We start from the raw sequence: 26534 nt of genomic DNA on the forward strand, positions 1-26534 counted from the left end.
CTCATTATGATCCTTTCTTTTTTTCCCTGTGTTTGGTAACATGTCTTTTAGATCCATGGTCTTCCTGGATCTTCTGCCATTAACTTGGATCCATAGACCCCAATTTTGGATCTGTGTCTAAATCTACGCAACTGGAGACAGACAAAAAGACTGGGCTGTGACCATTCAACTCTTCACATGTTGCTCCGGAATTGGAGAGGATTTGCAGGCTTGCCCTCCCAGCCCTGTCCTAGCAATAAACATTTCCCACATGGCTTTGCAGAAATTGAGTCCTTGGGATTGCCCAGCAAAGTTGCAGAAAGTTCTAGAAGAAGCCCTCAGCCCTCTCAAGCATTTTCTGCCACAGAGCTGAAGAGGATCAACATGGACAGGGATCTTTCTCCAAAGGTTCTCTTTCCATCAAAGGTAAGAGAGCACCTTTTCTGCTTGGGCTTAGCCTGTCAGGTTTATCCGAGGTGCTCCTGGATCTCAGCCAGCAACCTTCCACTCTTTCTTTCTTTTTCCTCTTGATCAGATAGTTGTCAATGGGGCATCAGGACTGCTGGAGCTCAGCAGCTCAAGAGGCCGAGTGGGAGAATACAGCAAGGAACCCCTTCATCCCAAGCATCCCCAGAGAGCCAAGTCTATGAGTCCACCACAAGTGCTCCACACGAAAGGCAGCATAATGTACGTGTGTCAGGCAAGGTGAAATATACTTGGAGTCCTGCAGTGATTTCATGCTCTTTATTGCAGCTTGTAAAACAGTGATTGAATGCCCCCCCCCAAACCTCAGGCTTTTATATACATTATTTACACAACAAGTCCCATCTGATTGGCTGATTCTGCTTCCCTCCTGGAGCCTGATTGGTCTTTTCCTGCAGGCCAATCAGTTGTTGCATTCTACGATCCTACCAGCCTAATAGGCTGATTAACTTCTTCCTGGAGCCTGATTGGTCTTCTCCTGCAAGCCAATCAGTTGTTGCATTCTAGGATCCTACTTGTCTATTGTTCTAGGATCCAAGTTTAGTACACGACACAAGGTCAAAGTTCTGCTTTCAAAATCCTTCTTCGGAAAGGAAGCATGAGGTACAAGATGTCGTGATGGCCAGCAATTGAAATGGCTTTAAAAGAGGATTAGACACATTCATGGGGGAGAGGGCTATCAGTAGCTTCTGGTTATGATATCTCTGATCTGCCTCCTCATAACTGGGGAGAGGGCTTGTGAATTCAGGTCCTGTATGCAGGCTTCCCGTATGATCCTCTGTCTCCGCGGTCAGAGGCAGGAAGCTTCTAAATACAGTTCCTGGAATCTTCAGGAGGGGAGGTTGCTATTGTGCTCAGGTCCTGCTTGCGTGCTTCCTACAGGCATAAAATTGGAGGAGACCCAAAGAGTCATAATAATAATAATAATAAATAATAAATTTTATTTATACCCTGCCCTCCCCAGCCAGAGCCGGGCTCAGAGCTGCTAACACCAATAAAAATCACAGTAAAAACATAATAGGGGGGAAAGATGGGGGGGGGGGCGGAAGAAAAGAAAAGAAACCAATTTAAAATACAGGTTAAAATGCAGCCTCATTTTAAAGTAGCTGATAAATCAAGACCATAAGGGACCCACCTTGGAAGAATGGCAGATGCAAGTAATCGACTATATGGAAATGGCTGAGATGACTGGCAGAATCCGAGACCAGGGAGAAGAGTTGGTGGAAGAAGATTGGAGGAAATTTAAAACTTATTTACAGAAGTATTGTAAAATGTATGAATGCTGATGACATTGAATTAAAATGAAGGGGTTCTAGTAATAAGAGATAAAAATTTGAAATTTGGGAGGTAAAATAAATAAGGATAAAGTAGTAGGATACGAATTTGCTGAACTAATTGTTAAAAAGGGATATAAAAAAGGGAGGCGTGAGGAAGTCAGGAAAATAAGTTAATTGAAGATGAATAATTGGAAAAGAGTGATTTGTGTTTCTCTTATTCTACTTTTTGAGTGTTGATTGTCTTTTTTTGTTTTCTTGTTAAATGTTTGTATTTTATGTATCGTGAAAGTTTGTATTGTTGTGTTTTATATTTTCTTTGTGTTTTTATTGTTCTACTTTTTTATTGTTAAACTTAATAAAATATTATTTAAAAAAAAAAACAAGACCATAAGGGGAGGGAAAAATAAGGGTCAGACTGAGTCCAAACCAAAGGCCAGGCGGAACAGCTCTGTCTTGCAGGCCCTGCGGAAAGTTGTCAAGTCCAACGCCCTGACATGAAGGGATGACTCTGGCAAGCCACTTGTTGGACTAGATGGGCCTTTGGGCCTGATCCAGCAGAGCTCTCCTTATGTTTTTCCTTGTTCTTGCCAGAGATATATCAGATGGTGCAGAACACAATAGCTCAACCATCAGAAGAAGGCATTATATCTATCACCTCCCAAACTGGAATACAAGGGAGGATAGTCCCACACAGCCACTTGCTAGAAGGAGGCAGAGCTGCTCAGAGTTGGACCTGCGAGCATCTTTTCCAGAAGAGCTGCCGAGGAACATTGAGGCGGGAGAAACCTGCTCCGTGAGGAACCTTGAGCTGGAACTCAACATGATGCACTTTGAGCTGCTCTCCCTGAAGCAGAAGGTAATGTGGGGTGTTGTGCACAGTTTTGGATGCTGTGCCTCAGAAACGAGAGAGATTCAGAAAAGGGCAACCAACGCGGGTAGAGCAACTCCTCTCTGGAGAAAATTTGGGCTTTTCAGTTTCGGGGAAAAGCCTAAGGTGTAAGTGTTACGAAAAAGGAGCAATGCAGCAGCGTGCTCCAGGTGGCTGGATAGCCAAACAGGATGTTGGTGTTTTGGGACTGTACCGTGGGAACAAAGGACAGTCTATTCAGTGCACTGAGCACCGGATGTTAGCTCAGAGTGTCACATGATCTGTACTGGAAGTACATGGGAGGGTTATTCTCTCTCTGCTGTTGGTGATGAGAGAGTGCAGTCACGTTTTCTCTGTACTGCTGGAAGGACAGAAATAAAGGCATGTAAATACATTTCTGTCTGCCTCTCTCCCCTCCCTGGGGATGGTAGGGGAGGAGTGGTGTGTTCTTCTCACGTTGAGGAGGATCGCCGATAGAGATCTCGCCTGATTTTGCCGGGAGTTGCAGACAGGGAGGTCAACAAGGATTCAAGCCGGGCACCTGGAGGGTGGCCAATTCCTCTGACTTTTGGCTTGAAACCGACAGTAAGATCACGTGAGGTTTGGAGAAAGAGGCTAGAGAGACATTTTTGGAGGCCATCTGTAATGGATGCCTTAGTTGAGTGCTTTGCAGGGGGTTGGACTAGATGACCTTTGGGGTCCCTTCCAACTCTACAATTCGATGTTTCTATGGTCCTTTGAATGTTGGGATATTCAGAACAGGTAGAAGAAAATACTTCTCCACACAGCACGTAGTTAAACTATGGAATTTGCTCCCAGGAGACATAGTGATGGCTCTGCAAGGCCCTGGCTAAATGCCATCTTATCTGGGAACACAGTCTGGGACCTCCTTCGTTTCATGCAAATGGGTCTTAATGCACAGTTTGCCTCTGGAATCTCCTCTGATCCCTTGCCTTTTCCACAGCAGATGGAGAGCTCTTTCGCTCACATAGAAAAGGAAAAGCAGTGGTTGGAAATGACTTGCTCAGAAGAGAGGAAGCACAAAGGAGACCTGGATGTTAAGTGAGTAGGGTCTTCCCGGGGCGTAACCTCAAGAAAACTGGTGCACAACAAACTTGATGAAGCTAAGCAGTGTGGAGGGGAGTCCCACGCATGAGTTCCATGGAAGAAGAGCAGGATATAAATACATTTGAGTTGGAAAAAAACAAAAACGAGGGAATGTAAAATCATAGATTAGTCTGAATTATTATAGAATCACAGAATTGTAGAGTTGGAAGGAACCTCAAGGGTCATCTAAGTCCAACCCTCTGCAATGCAGGAATCTCAGCTAAAGAACCTCTGACAGATGGTCATCTATCCTCTGTTTAAAAGCCTTTCCGAGGGCTCCATTCTACACTTGAACAGCTCTTGGCACCAGAAAGTTCTTCCTAATGTTTATTGTTAATGGCTGATTCCCTTCCAGGAAAGAAGGCTTGCATGACCAGTTGAGGCTGGTCCATTAGAGCTTGGTCCACTAAGCTTGGTCCTCAGCAAGCCCCTGCTTCCGTCTCCCAACTTATTGCATTAATTCATATCCTGTCTTTTTTCTGACAGGGACTCGAGGCAACTTATAGAGAAAACAGAAAGAGCTAAAAGCATAGGAAAAAAGGAATTGTTAAAAAACAATTAAATACAGTGGTACCTCGGGTTAAGAACTTAATTTGTTATGGAGGTCTGTTCTTAACCAGAAACTGTTCTTAATCTGAAGCACCACTTTAGCTAATGGGGCCTCCTGCTGCCGCCGCGCCACTGGACCACGATTTATGTTCTTATCCTAAAGCAAAGTTCTTAACCCGAGGTAATATTTCCGGGTTAGCGGAGTCTGTAACCTGAAGCGTATGTAACCTGAAGCATATGTAACCTGAGGTACCACTGTATTAACATATCTAAGATCTATTAAAACATACAGTGGTACCTCGGGTTACAGACTTCAGGTTACAGACGCTTTAGGTTACAGACTCCGCTAACCCAGAAAAAGTACCTCGGGTTAAGAACTTTGCTTCAGGATGAGAACAGAAATCACGTGGCGGCGGCTTGGCAGCAGCGGGAGACCCCATTAGCTAAAGTGGTACCTCAGGTTAAGAACAGTTTCAAGTTAAGAATGGACCTCCAGAATGAATTAAGTTCTTAACCCGAGGTACCGCTGTACAGATAATTACAATAAAAACATCACAACACCAGCCCTTTCCTTAAAAACAGTCAGTTCCCAAAGGCCCTGTTGGAATATAACAGTCTTCGCCTGCCAGCAGAAGCTGGGCGTAGCATGGGGAGGGCCGGGGGGGGAGACGTAGTCCCGGGCGCATGGCTTTGAGGGGGCTTGAGTCTGGCACTTCCACACAGGATTCCCTGCCCTGCTTGCCGTCAGGGGTCTCTGGGCTCCCCCCTGAACGGGTGGGCAGGCAGCGCAGCCTCGTGAACCCTCTGTGCCCAGTGCCTGCCCAGTACTTTGTGCCCGTCCCTATTTTCATCGGAGAAATGTTGGAGGGAATGATTTCTGCAGAGCATGTAAATGGTATGTTCTGGGTACTGTTACTCTTTTGATGCGTAAGCAAACTTAGGAAACAGGAATGAACTATTCTTAGCACGGCAGACAGGAGCCTCATATTTGTCTGGATGTGCCTGCCTTTTAGGCTCTTCAGTTTGGAAACAGAACTGGTAAAGGCTAGATCTTCTCCAGGCATAAGGAACTATGGATCACTCTCATCCCTGGGCTCCAATCAGAACGCCACTGTGGTAAGCATGGCTTCCTAAAATTGACCTGGGGGTGTCTGGACCTAGCATAGGATCGGACATAGATAGGTTATCTTGTTTAAAATTGCAAGAATTCCTAAAAGGTGGTATATGGGCACAGAATTTAGTGTCCTAGGAATCACAGTCTTCAGTTAAAAAACAAAGTTGTTAGTCTTTATGAAAGCACAGATATATTTGAAAGCATCTGAGTGATACCTCTTGAAATCTAAGAAGGCCGATTCCCAGTTGTTGAAAGGGGGGCGGCTTTGGTGCCTGCATAAGTTCTTACCCCCTCCGCACAACAATCAAAACCAGAGTGAATGATGAAAATAAGAAAGATTGCTTACTGAATTCAGATCACAGAATTCATCCCTGTTAGGATATAGTTCCGTTCCACCTTAAAAGTGAACAGGCATGACTGTTGTGTGTCACATGCCTGTTTACATTCCAGCAGTCTGCTGGGAACTTCTGTTTTGTATATTGCTTTTGCTCTGCTGTTTGCTGGACACGAAGGGAAGCAGACATGCTTTTTCCTTTGTTCCTGAACTGAATAAATGCTGTAAATATACTTACACATGGTTCTGTCCGCCACTTCTGTTGTGAGAAGATTTATTCACTCTGCTGATAATGTGTGCCAAGTCTCTAAATGTATCTGAGGCTTGTGTCACTGTTTGATGCTGTTCCAAGGGAGACCGGTGATCGCCCGGCTGCCAGCCGGTGGCTGGAGCCAGCTGGGGGCCTGCCTGATGCCCCTGTCTCCCCGGCAGTATCCCAACAATTCCTACCCCCATGCAGAATTTGAGTTGCTTGGCAGCATAATTTTCATTTTCCTTCGCACAAAATCCATGCAGCCCTGCTCATCAAGGTCAGAAGCCTCACTGCCACAAATGTAATGTCCTTATCGATGATGGGTTAAGCCGTTAGGGGTTAATGTGTGATGCTCTATTGTGTTGTTGCGGTTGTTGTGTTTCTGTATATTCAGCCGGAAGCCCTGACTGGGCAACCCAGTCAGATGGTCAGGGTACAACTCATCATCATCATCATGTTTCATATGTATTTAAAAACCACAGAAGTCATTCAAATGCACTCTTGATTTCCAGGAAGAACTGGTCAGCCTGCTGGCTCACGAAAGCCACATCAAGGCCCTAGAAGAAAAACAGGAGGAGATGGTGCAGAAGCTGGAAACTGCAAAAGAGGTTTACCAAGGAGACTGCAGAGTAGCTAAGATATAGAGTTGCAGAGGGACCCACACTGTACATTTCGAGCACACAACTTCCCCCAAACTCTCCTGGGTCCTGTATTCTATTAAGGGGGCTGGGAATTTGCAGTTCTGTGAGGTGGGGAACTATAGTTCTCAGGGGCCAAGAACCACAGTTCCCAGGATATAAAGCCACATGCTTTATACACATGTTAAATGTGCTTTAAATATATGGTGTGAATGTGACCTATGCTTGGGGAAGGGCATGTTGCCTCCTTAGTCCCCTGCAAAAGTATTTTTCCCTAATTCTGCAAACATTGGGGTTCCCCCAAGGATGCACTCTTCACTCTGACGAAATATGTTTGAATGACATTTTGAGGGGGAAATGTGCTGGTTTGCCTGACAGGAGAAGGATCGGCTGGAGGAGAAAGTGAAGGAGCTTAGCCTGAAATTGGAATCTGCCCTTTCTGTCTGGGAGAGACTCCTCCAGGTAATAATAATAATAATAATAATAAAAAATTTATATTTATACCCTGCCCTTCCTGGTTCAAAACCAGGCTCAGGCCAGCTAACAACAAATTTAAAACACTTAATTGTAAAAGCAGCATAAAATACAGTTTAAAAACATGGATAACAATAAAATTCAAAAGGTCTGGGGCCTGGGCAGGGCCGTAGCTAGGGGGTGTTGAGGTGGGCCGGCGCCAGGGGCACAGGCGATGGGGGCCCACCAAAATTGGCTAAAAATTTGTCCATAAATATAAATATTTATTATTGCCTCATAAGAAATGGTTTTAAATAGAGGGTGAATTGAATGGGTGGAAGAGAAGGGGTGGGAGGAGAGGCGGAAGGAAGAGCTAATTTGTCCGGGGGTAGGGGGCGCAATCTGGGTGGTTCTGCCAGGGTGGCAAGATCACCTAGCTACAGCTCTGGGTCTGGGTAGAGGGCAGCAGGTGGGTGTCCAGGAAGAAGGGGGCAGGGCAGACTGGCCTGGCCCCAGAGGGGAATGGCAGTGCGGAGACAGAGGCCAAGTGAGCAATCTGCTTGATCGGGAGTCTGTATTTGCATTTTGGAATCCGGGGTACGGCAGTTCATAAAAAACTATTTTTTTTAATGCCTGCTCTAATGGTCTTAACTTACTACACTAGGGATTATATAGCTATATCTGAAATTTCATGCAGTTAATATCTTGACCCTGCTCTGCTGAATTGAAATGTCAGCCTTCACGACATAGGAAAACGGCCAAGTAAACAGATATTTTCATGGAGGAGGGTCAAGATATTAACTGATATGCATGAAATTTCAGATATAGCTATATAATCTCTAGTGTAGTAAGATAAGACCTTTGGAGCAGGCATTTTTTAAAAAAAGTTTTTTATGAACCGCCCGAATCCGGGGGCTTTGGCACCTCCTTCTTATTACAGTCATAGAGTTTGGAGGGTCATTTCAACCCCCTGAAATGCAGGAATCTCAAATAAAGCATTCAGGACAGATGGCCATCCAACCTCTGCTTAAAAACTTCCACTGAAGGAAAGTCCGCAACCTGCCAAGAGAGTCTATTCCACTGATCTTGAGTCAGAATCTCCTGTCTTGTAACTTGAATCCATTGGTTTGAGTCCTACCCTCCAGAGCAGGAGAAAACAAACTTGTTCCCTCTTCCATGGGACAGCCCTGGAGATATTATGGGCTGTCCCATGAATCCGCTGGATGAAATAGCAGAAGAACGTTGCCGCAGAAGAGTGAGGAAAATTCTAGGGGGTGATTCCCACCCTGGCCGGCACTCTCTTGATCTCCTGCCCTCAGGCAGAAGATATAGAAGCATGATTAGTCGCACCAACAGGGTAAAGAACAGCTTCTATCCGTGGGCTGTTAGGCTGCTGAATGAAAAGATAACAACAGGGCAACTGACTTTCGGGTTTGGTGTTTGTGTGTGTCAGTAAACGAGGGGAATTAAGACTAAGAGAGCTGAGTGGGGGGTGCTTGTGTAATCTCACTGTATACAAGTTGTACAAGTGACAATAAAGTATTTCAATTTCAATTTCTTTTTGAAGAGGGCTCTCCTATCTCCTCTCAGTCTCCTCTTTGCCAGGCTAAACATACCCAACTCCCTCAACTGCTCCTTCTAAGTCTTGGTTTCCAGACCCTTGATCCTCTTGGTCGCCCACCTCTGCACGTATTCCAGCTTTTCGATATCCTCCTCAAACTGCGGTGCCCACTACTAGACATAAGCCTCCGGGTGGGTTCTGACCGAGGCAGAGCAGAGTGGCATCGTGGCTTCCCTTGACCTGGGCATAAACTTACGTTCTCATGTTCCTAGTGCCCTTGGTTTGCTGCCATCTGATGGGGCAGCATAGCTACCTGTGCTGCTTTGAGTACTGCAGTCGTGTGTTGAGCTATAGCGTTTCGATCCTGCCAGCTGCTCTGCTTTCATTTTGATGAAGAAGAGTGAGCCGTAAGCGACCATAACGACTGTCTTGCAGGAGAAGGTGGCTCTCCACCAGGAGGTCCAACATCTCACCTTGGAGCTGGAGCGTGCACGGAAACAGCAGGAAGGCTCCAACAACCAAGTCTCAGCCCTCCATTCGGAGCTCGTCTGTGCCAAGACCCAAGTCAACCACCAGGACAAGGAGAAGGTCCTCATGGAAGAGGAGCTGGAGTCTACCAGACAGGTGAGTTCTCCCATTCTGGCCCATTTCTTCAGCTGTGGGTGGGATCCATGAAACACCTACATCACTCTGAGTTCCTTGGAGAAAAAGGTGGGATAGAAATGCAATGTTGTTGTTGTTGTTGTTGTTTAGTCGTTTAGTCATGTCCGACTCTTCGTGACCCCCTGGACCAGAGCACGCCAGGCACTCCTATCTTCCACTGCCTCCCGCAGTTTGGTCAGACTCATGTTTGTGGCTTCGAGAACACTGTCTAACCATCTCATCCTCTGTCGTCCCCTTCTTCTTGTGGCCTCAATCTTTCCCAATATCAGGGTCTTTTCCAGGGAGTCTTCTCTTCTCATGAGGTGGCCAAAGTATTGGAGCCTCAGCTTCAGGATCTGTGAGTGAGCACTCAGGGCTGATTTCCTTCAGAATGGAGAGGTTTGATCTTCTTGCAGTCCATGGGACTCTCAAGAGTCTCCTCCAGCACCATAATTCAAAAGCATCAATTCTTCGGCGATCAGCCTTCTTTATGGTCCAGCTCTTGCTTCCATACATCACTACTGGGAAAACCATGGCTTTTACAATATGGACCTTTGTTGGCAAGGTGATGTCTCTGCTTTTTAAGATGTTGTCTAGGTTTGCCATCGCCTTTCTCCCAAGGAGCAGGCGTCTTTTAATTTCATGGCTGCTGTCACCATCTGCAGTGAGAAATGCAATACATTATATTAAATTGCTTCACCCACTTCTGTCTCTGGCCCACATACTTTTGGCATGCAGCCCCTCCCCTGGAAAGGAATGTGGGCCTCACACGGAAAAATGTTCTCCATCCCTAAAAGATTACTATTATTAACTACAATTTATCACCCGCCCTTCATCCTAAAGTCCCAGGACAGGTTATAAGAGTTAAAACAGTAGTAATATTAGCACACGATATCACACAACTTCAAAAACAGCTTAAAACAACATAAAAAATATATATACATATGAATCAGCTCTGTATAGGTTCACTCAGTGGAGACGCAGGAGAGGGCCTTCTCAGCGGCTGCTCTCAATCAACTTTGGAACTCCCTGTCAAGGGAAGACAGACTGGCTCCTTCCTTGCCGCCAGCAAGTGAAAGCTTCCTTGTTCCAAAAAGGTCTTTGGGGAATGACTGTTTTTAAGGAAAGGGCAGGTGCCGTGCTGTTTTTATTGTAATGATCTGTATGTTTTAATAGGTATCACACACACACACACACACACACACACACACAATTTTAATTCTAATTAGTGTTTAATTGTTTTTTAATGGTTGTGTTTTTCTGTTTTTAGCTATTTCTATTTTATCTGGCATCTTAAGTCCCTGTCTGGGAAAAAGCTAGGATATATATTATATTATAATACCATATTATATAATAATAATAATAATAATATTTTCATAGGTGGACAATTGTGGTTAGGTAGTGATCTGGCCCTGTGCCCAACTGTTCACTAGATCAGCAGTTCTACCCAGAAGGTCTTGAGTTTACCAAGTGGCCGTGCACATTGGCCTGGAAGGGTCTCTGGGCCAAGTGAATAGAGCAAAGGCCTTGCAATCTCCCTCACAGGCGTACAAAACACTCTCTTCCGAAGCAGCCGAGAGCCGCCAGAGGCTGGAAGCCTGTCTGGAGAAGCTCCATCGCTCTGAAGCAGAGAAGAAGATCCTTGAGAGCCGCATCCAGGCGCTGGAGAATGAGCAGAGCCAGATGCTGAAAGAGGCGGAAGGAGCCTCTCTAAGTCAAGAGGACAGGAGGAAGCTGGAGGAAGAGGTGAAGGCTCTCCAGGAAACCTGTGCGAATCTCAGGTACTTGGCAGGAAATACTGGGAGATGGCCTTTTTCCTGAGCTGCTGCTTTCCTCCAATTAACCACTCCAGTCACAATGCTTAATGTTATGTACTGAGTTGAATAGGATCCAAAGGCAACAGTCTGATTGGTCCTAGAACAATAGGATTCAGAATGCAGCAGTCTGATTGGCCCTAGAACAATAGGGTCCAGAATGCAGCAGTCTGATTGGTCCACAGGAGCCACCCAATCCAGCTCTAGGTGGAAGTGAATCCGCAACCTGATTGGCCTACATGTGAATCCCGGAATTAGCCAATCACGTGGGGCCAATTGTGTAAATACTGTATATATAGCAGACATTCTGGGGGAACTTCCATTTCTCCTCCTCACCACTATGAGCTGAATAAAGAGCATGAAATCCACTCTTGACTCTGAGTGAGTATATTTCATCTCCCCTTAGCTTTGCATGTGCACAGGAATTAAGTCACGTTCCAGAGGAAAAGTGTGCCTGTATTATCAGAGCTGGATGCCTGAATTAGCAAGAAGAATTTGGTGTCTACTTTCCATCAATTTGGCTCAAGGCTGAGTTTTCCCTCCACAAACGTCCTTGACACATCCTTAATACAGTCTGTGGAAGCATATTCTCTTAGCTGTAGTTCCCCTACCAGTATATACAGCAGAGCTTTCCAAACTTTTCCTGTTGGGGGCGCACTTTTTAGACATGCATCATTTTGTGACGTGGTAATTCAGTTTTATTGGCAAACTGCAGGTTAAACTACCCCCTTTCCAGCTCTGGGAGGAGTTCGGGGAGCAGTCATGCGACACACTTACACACTGCAGCCAACACAATGACATACGTGACACACAGTTTGGAAAGCTCTGGTATACAGCAATATGTTTACCTGCTACGGTAGTAAATATTAGGAGATGGCAGAGATCCTGCAGCCTGATACTCTGCTTTTCGGGGAGTGTTTTTTTTTTTGTACATTCCTCTGTCACAAGAGGGCAAAGTCTTGTTCTCTGCTGCCTAGAGGCAGGGATGGGGCAGAAATTGAGTTCAGTTCAATGTAGCTGAAGAGAATGAAGTGAGCTTAACAGCCAAGTGGAGGTTTGTAGCTGCTATTTAGTTATTAGTTGTTTATTTATTAAAGTGTTATACACGGCACAATTGTGAAAATAAAACCTCAAAGCAGTTTACAAAGATAATAAAATGATAAAATTACCTGTGAAAAACAACTCTTAAAATCATTCAAAAGATAAACTCAGCAATTGACTAAAAACGGATTGAAACTTTCATCAACTTTCTAAACATCTGCCTAAGCAATAATATTTTTAGCAGGTGCTGGAAAGAGTACAGTGATATCAATAGGCAGGGAGTTCCAAAGATAGTGTTCTTACAATTGTAGAATGGGTATTACGTGGCAGGTGTAAAAACACCAGTTCCAACAATTGAAGCAGTCAGATGCAGGGGGGCTACATTTGGGGATATGGGGAAATGAGATCTCAAGTTGTTCAGGATTTATATACTAATCGTAACACCTTGAACTTGGTCTGGTGGCAAATTGGCAGGCAGTGCAGATCTCTGGGCACAGGGGCAATATGCTGACCAGGCCTCCCCTCTGTCAGCCGTAACCCTTCAGCATCCTGCACTGACTGCAGTGGACCAAGAGCAAGGGAAGCCCCACATGGGGCTTGAAGTAACCCATCATCACAAGGTCAGAAAGCGAGTGAGCGCCTGCCTTGTCCCCTCTGGTTCTTGCAGGGAATCCTGGAGGCTCGTACAGAGAGAGAAGGACCTGCTGCAGGCTCGTACCCTGGAGCTAGAAGCAGCTCTGCAAGCCAAGCAGGAGGAGGTGGGCAGCCAGCTGGACAGCCAGGAGCACATGCCCCAGGACGGGAGAGGTCGGCAGGGGCAGCGGACGGCAGCCGCGAAGACCAGGGAGGAGGAGCTGCAGAACATGAGTGCCCCAGGCCTCTCTGCCAAGGTGTGGGGCCGCTGGGGAGACGACACCCCACTAAGTCTCTTGCCTTTTTCTTCCCTTTTGCTACTGCAGGGGTGGGGAACTCCAGGGCAGTGGTGGACCTTGGGGGTCAGCAGTGCCCTGTGCAACTCCAAAATTTGGCACCCCCAACTCCCCCCCCCCAATTTATTGGTTTTCTCTTATAATACACAAACATAAACACAGAAAAGAACATTACATTTAATACAACATAAAAACTTAACAACAATAAAAACGCAAAAGATAAAAGAAGAATTTTTCTTCTTCTTATACCCTGGTATATTTACATTGCTAGAAGACTTCCTCGACACCTTCCAATCTGAATTTCATCATAACACATATTTAGCAGTTCCCAATTTCATATTTATAACATCAATATCCTCTTTCATTACAAACTTCTTATCCTTACTTCCAATTGTAGTCCATAATAGTGATTATTTATTAATCTTTTTCTATCCCTTAGCCTAATCTGTTACTTCTAGGAGTTTCTTAATTTATCTTATATTACAATATCTCACTAAATATTCTTTAAATTTCACCCAATCTTCTTCTGTTTCCTCTTCTTTCTGGTCGTGGATTCTTCCAGTCAGGTCAGCCATCTCTGAAAAGTCCATCATCTTCATCTGCCGGCAACCCCCCAACTCTTGCGCTTCATGCAAAATCTCAATTGCAACGCCCCCCGCAGCATCCCCAAGGCTTGGCACCCAGTGCAACAGAATGGGTAGCGCTCTCCTGAATCTGGCTCTGTGCAGGGAGACTTCTGGGGAGCTTGCTATCTAGCCACCAGGACCCTCTGCAAGCCAGGCCTCTCCCTGGCCCTACTTCACAGCCTCTTGGAGCCGGGAGGTCCAGCTTTTCATACCAAGTGGGCCTCAAGAAGGAACCCCCAGGCTCTTTCTCTGCCAGAGACATCACACCTCTTTCTCAAAGCCCAGCGCCTCCTTACCAGGCTTTGGGAAGGTAGCATTGGGGCTGGGGGAGGCGTCAAATGTTGCCAAGGGACACCCTAAAAGGCCTCGAGGCCTGCATGCTGCCCCCAGGCCACGTATTGGACCATCCTGTCCTGAAGTGTTTCTGTTTGGCTGGAAATATGTCCTGGAGCTCTGACCCTGCCTTGTGCTTGAGTGTGCCAGCTGGGCAAAGGAATAATTTGCATCTGTTGCTCCACCCACTTTTGCTTCAGGCCCCTCCCACCACTGTCATGTGGTCCCCAGAAGGTTGCTCTGATGGGAAGGCAGCCCTCCGGCCCTAAAGGCTTTGCTGTCCCTTTGTGAGCGCCTTTAGCCGCAGCCTGTCTTGTTGAAATCTGAACGGGTGAAGCTTTTCCGTTCTCTCTGGCCACAGCCAGGCCATGCTTTGAAGCAGACAGCTTCCCCCACAGAGCCCTTGGAGCTGTAGTTTCCCCACCACAGCGCTATAGTTTCCAGCACCCTAAACAAATACCGTTCCCAGGATTCTTTGAGGAGCTGTGTGCTTTCTGTGTATGGCATGGATGTGACCAAGGAAAAGCTTCCCTTGCTTTTAAGTCATGGAACTGCAGAAATCCTTTAGGCCAGCCTGCAGCAAACTGTTAAGGGGGCAAGGAGTGCCATGTTTTGCTGGGAGTTGTCAGTAGCCCTCTCCTCCATTACCGTAATTTCTCCAGTCCTCCTTTACAGCCAAGCTGGCGGCCACCACTGCCTCATGTGGCAGGGAGTTCCATAGTTTAACTGTGTGCTGTGTGAAGAAATGCTGCCCCCCGAATCCATCTTGAATTTTCCAACATTCAGCTTCATTGGATGCTCATGAGTTCCAGTATTATGAGAGATTATTATTATTATTATTATTATTATTATTATTATTATTAATTATTTGTACCCCGCCCATCTGGCTGGGTTTCCCCAGCCACTATGGGCGGCTTCCAACAAAGATGAAAAATTGATTAAAATGTCACACATTAAAAACTTCCCTGAACAGGGCTACCTTCAGATGTCTTCTAAATGTCAGGTAGTTGTTTATTTATTTGACATCTGATGGGAGGACGTTGCACAGGGCGGGTGCCACTACCGAGAAGGCCCTCTGCCTGGTTCCCTGTAGCTTTGCTTCTTGCAATGAGGGAACTGCCAGAAGGCCCTCGGCGTTGGACCTCAGTGTCCGGGCAGAACGATGGGGGTGGAGACGCTCCTTCAGGTATACTGGGCCGAGGCCGTTTAGGGCTTTCACCAACACTTTGAATTGTGCTCGGAAACGTACTGGGAGCCAATGTAGGTATTTCAAGACCAGTGTTATGTGGTCTCGGCGGCCGCTCCCAGTCACTAGTCTAGCTGCCGCATTCTGGATTAGTTGTAGTTTCCGGGTCACCTTCAAAGGTAGCCCCACATAGAGTGCATTGCAGTAGTCCCTAGAATCCTCTGCCATGTGGCGTCTTCCTCGCCTTCAGGAAGGGGTCTCTCGCAGTCCCACCAGGAGATACCTGCAGGGACAGAAACTGGGACCTTCTGCTTGCAAGACAGACTCCCTGCCGCTGAGCTGTGTCTCTTCCCTCACCTTTAGCCTCCCTGCTAAGCCTGTGTGGGGCCCCCAGGTTGTCCTTGAGGGCGTTGGGAAGGCAGGTGCAGGGCAGGGCAGGGCAGGCTTGGGAGGGTTGCTGTGGCTGGCACAGCACCCAGCTGGGTTGCCGAAAATCACCGAGGCTTCACCTCCCACTTCCAGAAGCCGAGATTCGTGAAAAAGACGGGAAGCAGAACAGGGCCCTGCCATCCTCCGGCCTCTCTGCCCACACAGGTCCGTTTCCTCCCCCAGGAACAGAGTCAGGACTCGGAAGCGAAAGTCACCAGGAGCCCCCAGGGAGAGCGGGAGAGCCTGAGGCGGCAGCATCAGCTGGTGACCGAGCAGGTAGGCATCACCTCTGTCATCATCCCTCCTCACCTTAGCCTCTTCCTCCCTGACTCACCGTGTTCTTCACGGCTCTTTGGAGACAGCAGGCCGCAACCAAGGAGGAAGGAAATGTCATCCTGGGAGCGTTCACAAGGTGTGTGTTTGTGGGTGTACACACAAGAGCCTCTGTTGACTCATCTGCCCATCACTTCCTGCTTTGAAGTATGAGCATGAGTCCACTTGGTGCTATATTCATTGTTTTGTTTAGTCGTTTAGTCGTGTCTACCTCTTCATGCCCCCCTGGACCAGAGCACGCCAGGCACTCCTGTCTTCCACTGCCACCCACAGTTTGGTCAAACTCATGCTGGTAGCTTCGAGAACACTATCCAACCATCTCGTCCTCTGTCGTCCCCTTCTCCTTGTGCCCTCCATCTTTCCCAACATCAGGGTCTTTTCCAGGGAGTCTTCTCTTCTCATGAGGTGGCCAAAGTACTGGAGCCTCAGCTTCAGGATCTGTCCTTCCAGTGAGCACTCAGGGCTGATTTCCTTCAGAATGGATAGGTTTGATCTTCTTGCAGTCCATAGGACTCTCAAGAGTCTCCTCCAGCACCATAATTCAAAAGCATCAATTCTTCGGCCATCAGCCTTCTTTATGGTCCAGCTCTCACTTCCATACATCATATATTCATAGGGTTGTAGAATTGTAGAGTTGCAAGGGACCCCAAGGGTCATCTAGCCCAACCCTCAGCTAAATATATGGTTTTGAACGACACTTGCTTTCATTTTGGAACCCAGAGCAGCCTTTGCCTGCCTGACATCCTCTAACTGATGGGCATCGTAGTTCAAAGTGTGTTGAAGGCACCAGGTTGGGAAAGCTTGCTAGAAAGCTGCCCTGATATCGAATCACACTTTTGGTTCATCTGGCCCAGGACTGGCCACGCTGAGCGACAGCGGCTGTCTTGACTTTAAGGCGGGGGGAGGCACTTCCTAGCCCTGTGTGGGGATACCAAGGATCAAACCCAGGACCTCCTGCATGCTCTGCAACCTCTGGTCTCCATCTGGAGCAGGGCTGTTATCTATTTAGAGCAGTGAAGTCGGGTCATCGTCCCCTGTCCCCCCGTGCATTTCACAGCTCTTCCTCAACCCCCTGCTTCGCTTCATTTATGTTTATGTACACTATGCAACACATTGTTGGACTGCGGAACTCCCTCCCACAGGAGGCAGCAATGGCCACCAACTTGGATGGCTTTAACAGCGGTTTAGAAAAATTTATGGAGGAGGAGAGAGCTATTGATGGCTATTAGCCACAATGGCCGCACTCTGCCTCCGCGGTCAGAGGCAGAGATGCTTCTGAATACCAGTTACTGAAAGCCTCAGGAGGGGAGAGGGCGGACTAGGTGTGGACTAGGTGGACAACTGGCCTGATAAAAGAAACTCAGCACTGGAAACACAGTGAGTGCACAGGAAACCAGGGTGGGAACACAAGGCCAGCAGCCCTGGCCCCGTGGTAGGTACCGTGGAGCACTCTTCCGACAAATTCAGCAGGCATTCTCCCTTTTGACTTCCAGGTGTCTCTTGAAGACTTCCTTCTGCTGACAAGCCTGTGTCCGTGTTTAAAATGTCCTTGAGTAGCCAGACATTTCAATTATTGTGTTCCACTGCTTTTAGTGTGTGTGTGTGTGTGTGTGTGTGTGTGTGTGTTTATACAGTATTGCTGGCATTTTATGAGAAGGCACCAAATCAGTGCTTGTATAAGCAATCAAACAAACCAGCAGACTTGGGGAAGGGCCATAGCTCAGTGGCAACGTGCTGGACTCATTTCCCCCTGCTACCTCATGGCAGGGTTGGGGGATATAATAATAATAATAATAATAATAATAATAATAATAATAATAATAATAATAATTATTATTTATACCCCACCCATCTGGCTGGGCTTCCCCAGCCACTCTGGGCGGCTTCCAAAAGAATATTAAAATACTATAATACATCAAACATTAAAAGCTTCCCGAAACAGGGCTGCCTTCAGATGCCTTCTAAAAGCCTGGTAGTTGTTGTTCTCTTTGACATCTGGTGGGAGGGTGTTCCACAGGGAAGGCGCCACTACCGAGAAGGCCCTCGGCCTTAATAATAATAATAATAATAATAATAATAATAATAATAATAATTTATACCCTGCCCATTTGGCTGGGTTTCCCCAGACACTCTGGGCGACTTCCAACAAATGATTAAAAATACATTAAAATACTGAGCTAGATGGACCCGTGGTCTGACTCAAGCAGCTTCCAGTGTTGCTCAACCAAGCACAGCAGGGCAAGCGAGGCACAGGAACAGATTTAAAAGGGGCATCAGGCCTCAAAATTACCCAGCTTGCAGCACAGCACCATAAAGGTTAGGCATCCAACTGTCACGGTGGTGTGAAATTCTACCCTCCGCTGCATTGGCTTAAGTGCATACAGCAGAATGAATGTTTGAGCTGGCATGGGGTCGGGTGATGTGACATTGCACAGGCGCCAGGAATGCCCCAGGCAGGTTAAACTTCCCCTCAGAGGAAACTTTGTTCCTGCACCAACAGAAGGAATCCCCTCCGTGTGACTGACTTGGGGGCTCCTCCAGAAATACAGATTATTTAGCACCAATCCTGATTTGTTTGCAAAAAGGGTACAAGGCAGCTAGACTCTGCCTGGTCTTTACTGAGCATTCATTCTGATTTCTTTGTGTGGCAGTTACGTGAAAATGAGCCTGTGTCCTGAGCTGCTTGTGGGGCGTTTATTACACACATTCCTGTTTGCAATCCGTTCACCCCACACTTTTCAATGTGTTTCCACTGTCACTTTCCAAACCACAAAGAAGTCTGTGTTGTTGTTGCTGCTGTTTTTTCTTCTTCACAAAGTGGATTTGTTGTACTAGGGGCAGCAGAACACTTTTAATCAGCTTTAAAATTGCATACATAAAGTTGATTCATTTATTATGTTTATATTCATCTTTCTTCCATGGAGCTCAGGGTGGCGTATATGGCTGTGCCCACATCCTCCTTTAAGCCCCACTGCAGCACTGTGAGGCTTGTTAGGCTGAGAGTGGGTGGCTGGCCCAAGGTCATACCCAGTGAGCTTCCTGGCTGAGACAGGATTTGAACCCTGGCCCTAGCCTGACACACCACTATGCCACATGGGCTCTCAGTTTTAGCATGAACTTAATTCGCTCCTGCAAAACACCGACAGTCCAGAGGCACCCAAAATATGTAATCCAAATTAGCAGTGTTACTGTTTAGGGGGCTGTCCTGTCTTTGGGTGGGTGGGAGTATTCTGCAACATGTTATTGATGGTGCATCAGAAGTGGGTTTATACCGCACCGCCCACACAGCATTCTGCTTTATTTGTTGCTCTGTGATGCCTCCCCAGCTGTTGCCAGGAAACTTGGAATATACACGGCACAGCTCAAATATTGCATCTAACCCAGATTACCAAATTTTCATAGCTGCTTTTGGGAATCCCTGCTGGCTAAGCTCAACCTTGCATCTGTTTTCTGCCCTTCTGACAGCTGAAGGAGCTTTTCAGGCAGCAGCAGGCAGGATACAAGAAGCATCCCGGAGGACCGAAGGAAGAAAGTTTAGTGGCGCCTCTGAAGTCGCAAAGGATGCTGGTAAGAAGTCTTCCCTCCCTGATGGGTTTCTTGTGGAGTAACACTGCACTTGGGTGTTGAGAGTGACAAGAGTCCCAAAATCCGCCACATTTGTCAGAGGAAGGGTGGGGAGAAAGAAAGAGATGAGGCTGGGGGCAGCCCTATATGGTGTCCTCCAGACATTACATAAGAACCTAAGGAGAGGCCTGCTGGAAGATAGGAAGATTCAGAACAGAGAAAAGAAAGTCTATCTTCACACATTGCAGAGTTAAACTGTGGAACTCGCTCCTGCAGGAGGCAGGGATGGCTTTAGAAAAGGTTTGGACAGGAAAAAAAGGGTTTGAAAAATAAGGTAATGTTATAAGCTGTAATGCTTTAAATGAAGGATTTGCTGAACAAATAATCTTAATTGGGATACAAGAAGGAGAAGTATGAGGAGGTCTGAGAAATTTGTTATTTAAAAGTATGGTTTATGAATTTTATGCTTTTGTTTAATGTTTCTGTTTGTTTTGTTTGTTTGTTTGTTTAAAAAATTGGAAAACTTAATAAATATTCTTAAAAAAAATAATAGAAAAGGTTTGGACAAATTCATGGAGGAGGAGAAGGCTTCTGGTTCCTGGTCATGGTTCCTGGCCAGGATGTCTCTACTCTGCCTTCACGATCAGAGGGAGCAATGCTTCTGAATGCCAGTTGCTGGAAACTGCAGGAGGAGAGAGGACTGCTCTTGTGCTTGTGTGCTCCCCACTGGGGTATCTGGTTGGCCACCATGAGAACAGGATGCTGGATTGAATGAGCCCTTGGCCTAATCCAGCAGGCCGCTTCTGATGTTCCTATCCGAGCTGTAACACAACGAGCATCAGAAAAGGAATTGGCTTTCTCTGCTTCAACAACGTGCCCAAACCCTTCAAACCCTTTTCTTTTGAGGGGAAGGTGTTAGAATTCCTGCTCCATGATTGCAGTCATGGGATTGTTGTCTATCACATGACGGTGCATGTTTTGACTCCACAGAGTGGGAAGTGATGGAGACAGGATGTTTGTGTTACTGTGTTCCGTGAAGTGGGACTATTGTCCTTTGTTCTTTTCTTCTTTGCTGTCTGATGCTAGAGAGAGAGGGAGCCATGTTGCAGTGCTCCGTGTGTGTTTATATGTAAATAAAGTAGATTAGCCAAAATGCTGTGTTGCGCATGAGCTGCGAAGATTCTGCGGATCCCTAAGTGTGCCAGCGTCAGTTGGTATTAGTTGCTGTGATGTTCGGGCTGAAGAAAGCTTTTGAAGCTCCTGAACGAAAGACCAGGAGGGAGAGAACATGCCAGTCGGGCATGTGTCTCTGCCAGGGTCCTACTCGAGTGTAGGCTGAACTCCTGACAGAAATGACTTGCCCCAGCACTGTATGGGGGGGCACTTATTCTTTAAGGGCAATGGAAGCATCATTACATCACTCCCTCTGCCCCACTATTTTTAGAGCAGTGGAGAAGATACAGAAGGACCCTCCATCCAAATGTGCCTTTCCAGGGGAAACCCTTAAGTGTTGAAGGCAGGTGTGGACAACCTAAGCCTCACGGACAGCTTGTAACCCTCGGGTGCCCTCTGTGTGCCCAACCCACCAAACCTTCATGTTCCTGCCACCATCGCAATGGGAAACATAGTAGCTGGCTGGAAGGGGGAACCCAACCCCAGAGCACAGATCCTAGTGTGTGGTTCCTACACCTCTCCGGGTGCATGATGTCTGTGATCGGGTTTCAGGGCATGGTGGCCTCTGGAATTTCAAGTTCTATAGCCTCTTCTTTGTGCTTCCTGCAGACTGTAGCCAAACCCATCAGGCTTCCTGAGGAAGGTCAGAGTGTTCCCTGCACCAGTGGAGAAGCCCAGAGTCTACAGCAGCAGCTGAGAGAGAAAACGGAAATAGTAAGGAAGGAAGACTGCTGATGGGGGTGGCAGGAAAATGCCAGGGGTTCCTCCTGCTCACTCAGGGGCAGACCAGCCTGCCTCGCCGCCTGAGGCAAAACAGGAAGGTGTTGCCCTGGGTGCACACCTTGTGCACCGCCTGCCCCTCACTGCTGCCTGCGCTAAATAAAGCCTTGCTTCCCAGGATCCTGAGGCTGTGGCCTCCAGTTTCCGGTGAGATCTCTCAAGGCCTCTGTGTGATCCCACAGGGCTCTCAAGAGATTTCTCATTACCTCTGCTCACCGCAGAACAGCTGCCTCAGTCCGCCAAGTGGACGGGCCGGCCCTGCTCCTGCCACCCATTCAGAGAGGCCACTTGACAAGTCCACCTTCCCGATCTGATGAAGCTGGCGTTTCGAAGGTTCAGGTCACATAAAAGAAAGTTCCCCAGGAATTCTTTTGGTGGATGCCACGACTGCTAAACATGATGTATGGTGCAGATGTGGCAGCCCCCCCCTATAATTCATTTCTCCCTTCCAGATCACCTCCATGGCCTCTGAGATCCAAGCTCTGAAGCAGAAGAATGAAGCCTTAATGAAAGGTAGGAGGGATGATGATGATGATGATGATAGGCACCTGGTTGTCCACTGTGAGAAGAGGATGCTGCTGGACTCGGTAGGCCTTTGGCCTGCTGTAAGGTGTTAGAGCGGACGCGGGTGGCACTGTGGGTAAAAGCCTCAGCGCCTAGGACTTGCCGATCGAAAGGTCGGCGGTTCGAATCCCCGCGGCAGGGTGAGCTCCCGTTGCTCGGTCCCAGCGCCTGCCAACCTAGCAGTTCGAAAGCACCTCCGGGTGCAAGTAGATAAATAGGGACCGCTTACCAGCGGGAAGGTAAACGGCGTTCCGTGTGCTGCACTGGCTCGCCAGATGCAGCTTGTCACGCTGGCCACGTGACCCGGAAGTGTCTCCGGACAGCGCTGGCTCCCGGCCTCTTAAGTGAGATGAGCGCACAACCCTAGAGTCTGGCAAGACTGGCCCGTACGGGCAGGGGTACCTTTACTTTTACCTTTTAAGGTGTTAGAGCACCTGCTTGGCATGCAGAAGGTGCCAGGCTCAGCCCCCGGCATCACCAGGTAGGACTGGGAAAGATTACCTGGGTAGTGTTGACAAAACACACTTTGACAGAATCCTCTTTTTTCCTTCCACATTATTTAAGAAGTATTAATCACTTTTTTGCCACAGCAACTCAAAGTGACTTACAGTATGCTAAGCAAAAAACACATACAGTGGTACCTTGGGTTACATACGCTTCAGGTTACAGGCGCTTCAGGTTACAGACTCCACTAACCCAGAAATAGTACCTTGGGTTAAGAACTTTGCTTCAGGATGAGAACAGAAATCGTGTTCCGGCGGCAAGGCAGCAGCGAGAGGCCCCAATTGCTAAAGTGGTGCTTCAGGTTAAGAACAGTTTCAGGTTAAGAACGGACCTCCGGAACGAATTAAGTACTTAACCCGAGGTACCACTGTACATCCATTGAAAGCAGCACATATATTTTTGAAACACCTACATTAAAACACACATGCAAGAAGGCCATAGATAGTTATAAAGTTAAAGGCCTGACCAAAAAGGAATGTTTTCTGAAGATATATAAGGAAGGGTCAAGATGAGCCTCCCTGGGGAGAGTTTCCCACTCTTGGGAGGCCAACTCAGAAAAGGCCCTGTTCTTGTGTGGCTGACCATGAAGGGTGGCTCATGCAGAGAAAAAGGCTTCAGATGACAATTGCAGGACCCAGGTCAGTTCCTATGGAGGGAGCCGGTCCTTAAGGTATTGTGGTCCTGAGCTGCCAAAGGCTCTGGGTGAAAACCAGCTCTCTGAACTGAGCCCAGAAAAGAACCAACAGGAGAGTCAGGCAGAATTAGTGCAATGCGCTCAGACCTTCTGCTCCCAGTCAATAATCTGGCTGCTGAATTTTGGCACCAGCTATAGCTCCTGAACTGTTTTCAAAATGAGGTCTGTACAGCGCATTGCAGTAATCTAATCTGCAGTGTCATAGCTAATTTATTATATTTGAGACTGCAAGCATTGTTTTTGTGTTACTGGTTCTTATGTTTCTGCTTGTTTGCTAATAAGCAAGGGTCACCAACCCTTTTCAGACCAGTGGGCATTCTTAGGCACCTGGTTCTGCCCAACTTTTTTGGGGGGGGCAGTGCATGTGCGTGGCATCACACAGCGGGAGGAGGCAGTGAGGCTGGATGGGGACCATCGCAGCCGAAGGAAGGCCCAACGGTGTCTGTTGCAGCCATGAGAAGGCCCAGTGATGCCCACAGGAAGGCCTGATGGGGCCTGGACCCTTCCTTGAATTTTTGGGGGGCCCTTGGCCCACCCTAGATGGTGCCCCTTGTTGAGAAACTGCCATGGGTGCCCGTCACAAAATGGCTACTGTGAGGGCATGGCGTAACACAAAATGGCCACCACATCTGAAAGAGCGGAAGAAGAGAGGCAGGGCAGGAGTGGCCCAGTCAATGGAAACGAGAACAGAGGAAGAAGAGGAAACAGTCCCACATCTGTTGCGGATCTTTGAGGGGAGCTTTACTGAGGACTTTCCCAAGCACCTTAGGACATACTGCAGGGAGTGGGGCTGTGTTGGAGACCCCTGGCATAAGCTTTAATGGAGGGAGAGAGAGAGAGAGTTTATGCTGAAATAAATCTGTTAGTCTTTAAGGGGCCACCGCACACCATGGTTGCATTTTCTTGCAAGGACTTCTTAGACAGCCTAGCTTTGGAGCCGCTGAGGTTGAACCATTGGTAGTTTTCTACCGATGCTTAAATGTTATCGAAGAACTTAAAAACCTAAGAAGAACTTAGCTGCTGGATCAGACCAAAAGGGACCCATCTGGACCATCATCTTGTTCTTACTGCGGCCAACCAGATTTATATAGGTATTTTAAAAACCCAAGTATTATTTGCTGCCCTGGAATCTTTTGGAGCTGAAAGTGGGGGAGATAATATTTCTTTACTAAATCTCTGCTCCTGTTTCTCCACTCCCCAAACAGCCAAACTGAGGTTCCAGCAACAGATCCAAGATATCTGCAGACTTTCGAAGCAAGGACCAGAAAGGAGCAGGGCTGAGTGCTTGGTTCCCCAGCTCTCCGCTAACCCGGACCAGGATGTGCAAAGCGCTCATGGGTGCAACAACCCTGTACCTTCGCCACAAAGGAACGAACTCACATCCTCCATTTGCGGCAGAGAGAACTGGCCTGCAGCTGCACAGGACGCTCAGCTCCACTCTGGTGCTGAAGAAGAGCAAAGCCGTGTCTCTTCTGACACGAGTGTCGCACATTTGTCAGCCACAAGCTCTGCTGCCCATGGAAATCTCCTCTCTGCATGGCCTCTCCCCTCGCCCCCGGGGTCCTCCAGCCCCACTGTGCCTTCTGTAATGCTGTCGTTGCCCCCCACGACTTCCCACCAAGAAGGCCAGGGCCACCTGGAGGGCGAAGGGACCTTGCTCAGCCCCCGGAGCTCAGCTCTTTTGTCCCCGAGGCCATTTGGGTCCCCAAGACCATGGTCCCCCTTTAAATTTAGAGGGAGCCCCGAACCTTCAGAGGACTGAACTGAAGGAGAGCTGGAGAAACTCTGCCATATTTGAACATTAGGAAATTCAATGGGAAGATCACTTAGATCAGGGGTAGGCAACCTAAGGCCTGTGGGCCGGATGAGGCCCAATCGCCTTCTCAATCTGGCCCCCAGCAGTGTGTTTTTACATGACTAGAATGTGTTTATTCAAAATGCATCTCTGGGTTATTTGTGGGGCCTGCCTGGTGTTTTTACATGAGTAGAATGTGTGCTTTTATTTAATATAGAATAGAAATAGAAATACTTTATTGTCACTGTACCACTTGTTTACAGTGAGATTCAACGAGCCCCTCCACAATCTCTCAGTCCTTGTTACACACTGTGTGTTGTCGTACGACCACCAACCCTGAACATCAGCTGCAATGTTGCTGTTCTCCATTCAGCAGCCTCACGGACCATGGGTAGAAACTGTTCTTTAACCTGTTGGTGCAGCTTATAATGATTCTATATCTCCTGCCTGAGAGCAGGAGATTGAAAAGGTGCTGGCCAGGGTGTGAGTTGTCCCTGAGAATGTTCCTTGCTCTTCTGAGGCAATGGTCTCCTGCGATGACATCTAGCAGACTCAGGGGACAGCCCATGATATCGTGTGCTGTCTTCACCACCCTCTGTAGGGACTTTATAGCTGTCAAACCAGCGTAAAGTAAAGGTAAAGGTACCCCTGCCCGTACGGGCCAGTCTTGACAGACTCTGGGGTTGTGCGCCCATCTCACTCAAGAGGCCGGGGGCCAGCGCTGTCCGGAGACACTTCCGGGTCACGTGGCCAGCGTGACAAAGCTGCATCTGGTGAGCCAGCGCAGCACATGGAAACGGCGTTTACCTTCCCGCCAGTAAGCGGTCCCTATTTATCTACTTGCACCTGGGGGTGCTTTCGAACTGCTAGGTTGGCAGGCGCTGGGACCGAGCAGCGGGAGCGCACCCTGCAGCGGGGATTCGAACCGCCGACCTTTCAATCGGCAAGCCCTAGGCGCTGAGGCTTTTACCCACAGCGCCACCCGCGTCAAACCAGCGTACCACACCATAATACAGTATGAGAGAACCCAGACATCTCTGGGTTATTTGTGGGGCATGGGAATTCTTTCATTATTATTTTTTCAAAATATAGTCCAGCCCACCACATGGTCTGAGGGACAGTGGAGCAGCCCACAGCTGAAAAAAGTTGCTGACCCCTGACTTAGATCATCTGGGGAGAGTCTCCTTGCAGTATTATGCCCTGCAGGGTGTCACAGGGCAGTGACTCCCAAAATGGGCTTTTCTGCTATTGTCCTTCCACCATGAAGCAGCACCCATCTTGCTGAGACACCCCTTCTTCTCCCCCAGGCTCTTCTGGGGCATAACGCCAGTTTTTATCTGTAGAAATTCCCTGAATTCTTGTTTCTGCATGCTTTCATACTACTTTTTTTACTGGTTTTGTGTGGTATTTTTGTAGGACTTGTCTTATTTTTATGGTTAAATTGTTTTTCATATTGTGTTATAATCTTGCAACCTGCCCTGGAATCATCCCAAATTGTGGGCCTCCAAAGG

General features: G+C 47.7%; 1 protein-coding gene across 3 annotated transcripts; it reads left to right on the forward strand.

The window, feature by feature from the left end:
- The first annotated feature begins 59 nt into the window (after positions 1-59).
- Positions 60-25622, forward strand: LOC128420910 (trichohyalin-like). 3 transcript variants are annotated; one of them, XM_053402956.1, is made up of 15 exons: positions 60-405; positions 515-666; positions 2331-2595; positions 3572-3669; positions 5277-5379; positions 6477-6572; positions 6981-7064; positions 9052-9240; positions 10804-11039; positions 12781-13003; positions 15800-15892; positions 19415-19516; positions 21296-21400; positions 21919-21979; positions 24434-25622. In XM_053402956.1, the coding sequence occupies exons 1-15, from the start codon at positions 178-180 to the stop codon at positions 24988-24990; spliced, it is 2592 nt and encodes an 863-aa protein (XP_053258931.1). In that variant the 5' UTR covers positions 60-177; the 3' UTR covers positions 24991-25622. The 3 variants fall into 3 exon arrangements, with proteins under 3 accessions (XP_053258931.1, XP_053258932.1, XP_053258933.1); XM_053402957.1 differs by having other exon boundaries at positions 3575-3669; XM_053402958.1 differs by lacking the exon at positions 6981-7064.
- Positions 25623-26534: the final 912 nt, after the last annotated feature.

Source organism: Podarcis raffonei, chromosome 9 (assembly GCF_027172205.1).
Source record: "Podarcis raffonei isolate rPodRaf1 chromosome 9, rPodRaf1.pri, whole genome shotgun sequence".
NCBI classification, from domain to species: Eukaryota; Metazoa; Chordata; class Lepidosauria; order Squamata; family Lacertidae; genus Podarcis; species Podarcis raffonei.

Bases quoted from the DNA above. Each gene is read 5' to 3' on its own strand.
- LOC128420910 (XM_053402956.1), top strand. From the start codon at position 178: ATGTTGCTCCGGAATTGGAGAGGATTTGCAGGCTTGCCCTCCCAGCCC. The intron at 667-2,330 runs GTACGTGTGTCA...TGTTCTTGCCAG, and splicing joins CACACGAAAGGCAGCATAAT to AGATATATCAGATGGTGCAG. The intron at 3,670-5,276 runs GTGAGTAGGGTC...CCTGCCTTTTAG, and splicing joins AAAGGAGACCTGGATGTTAA to GCTCTTCAGTTTGGAAACAG.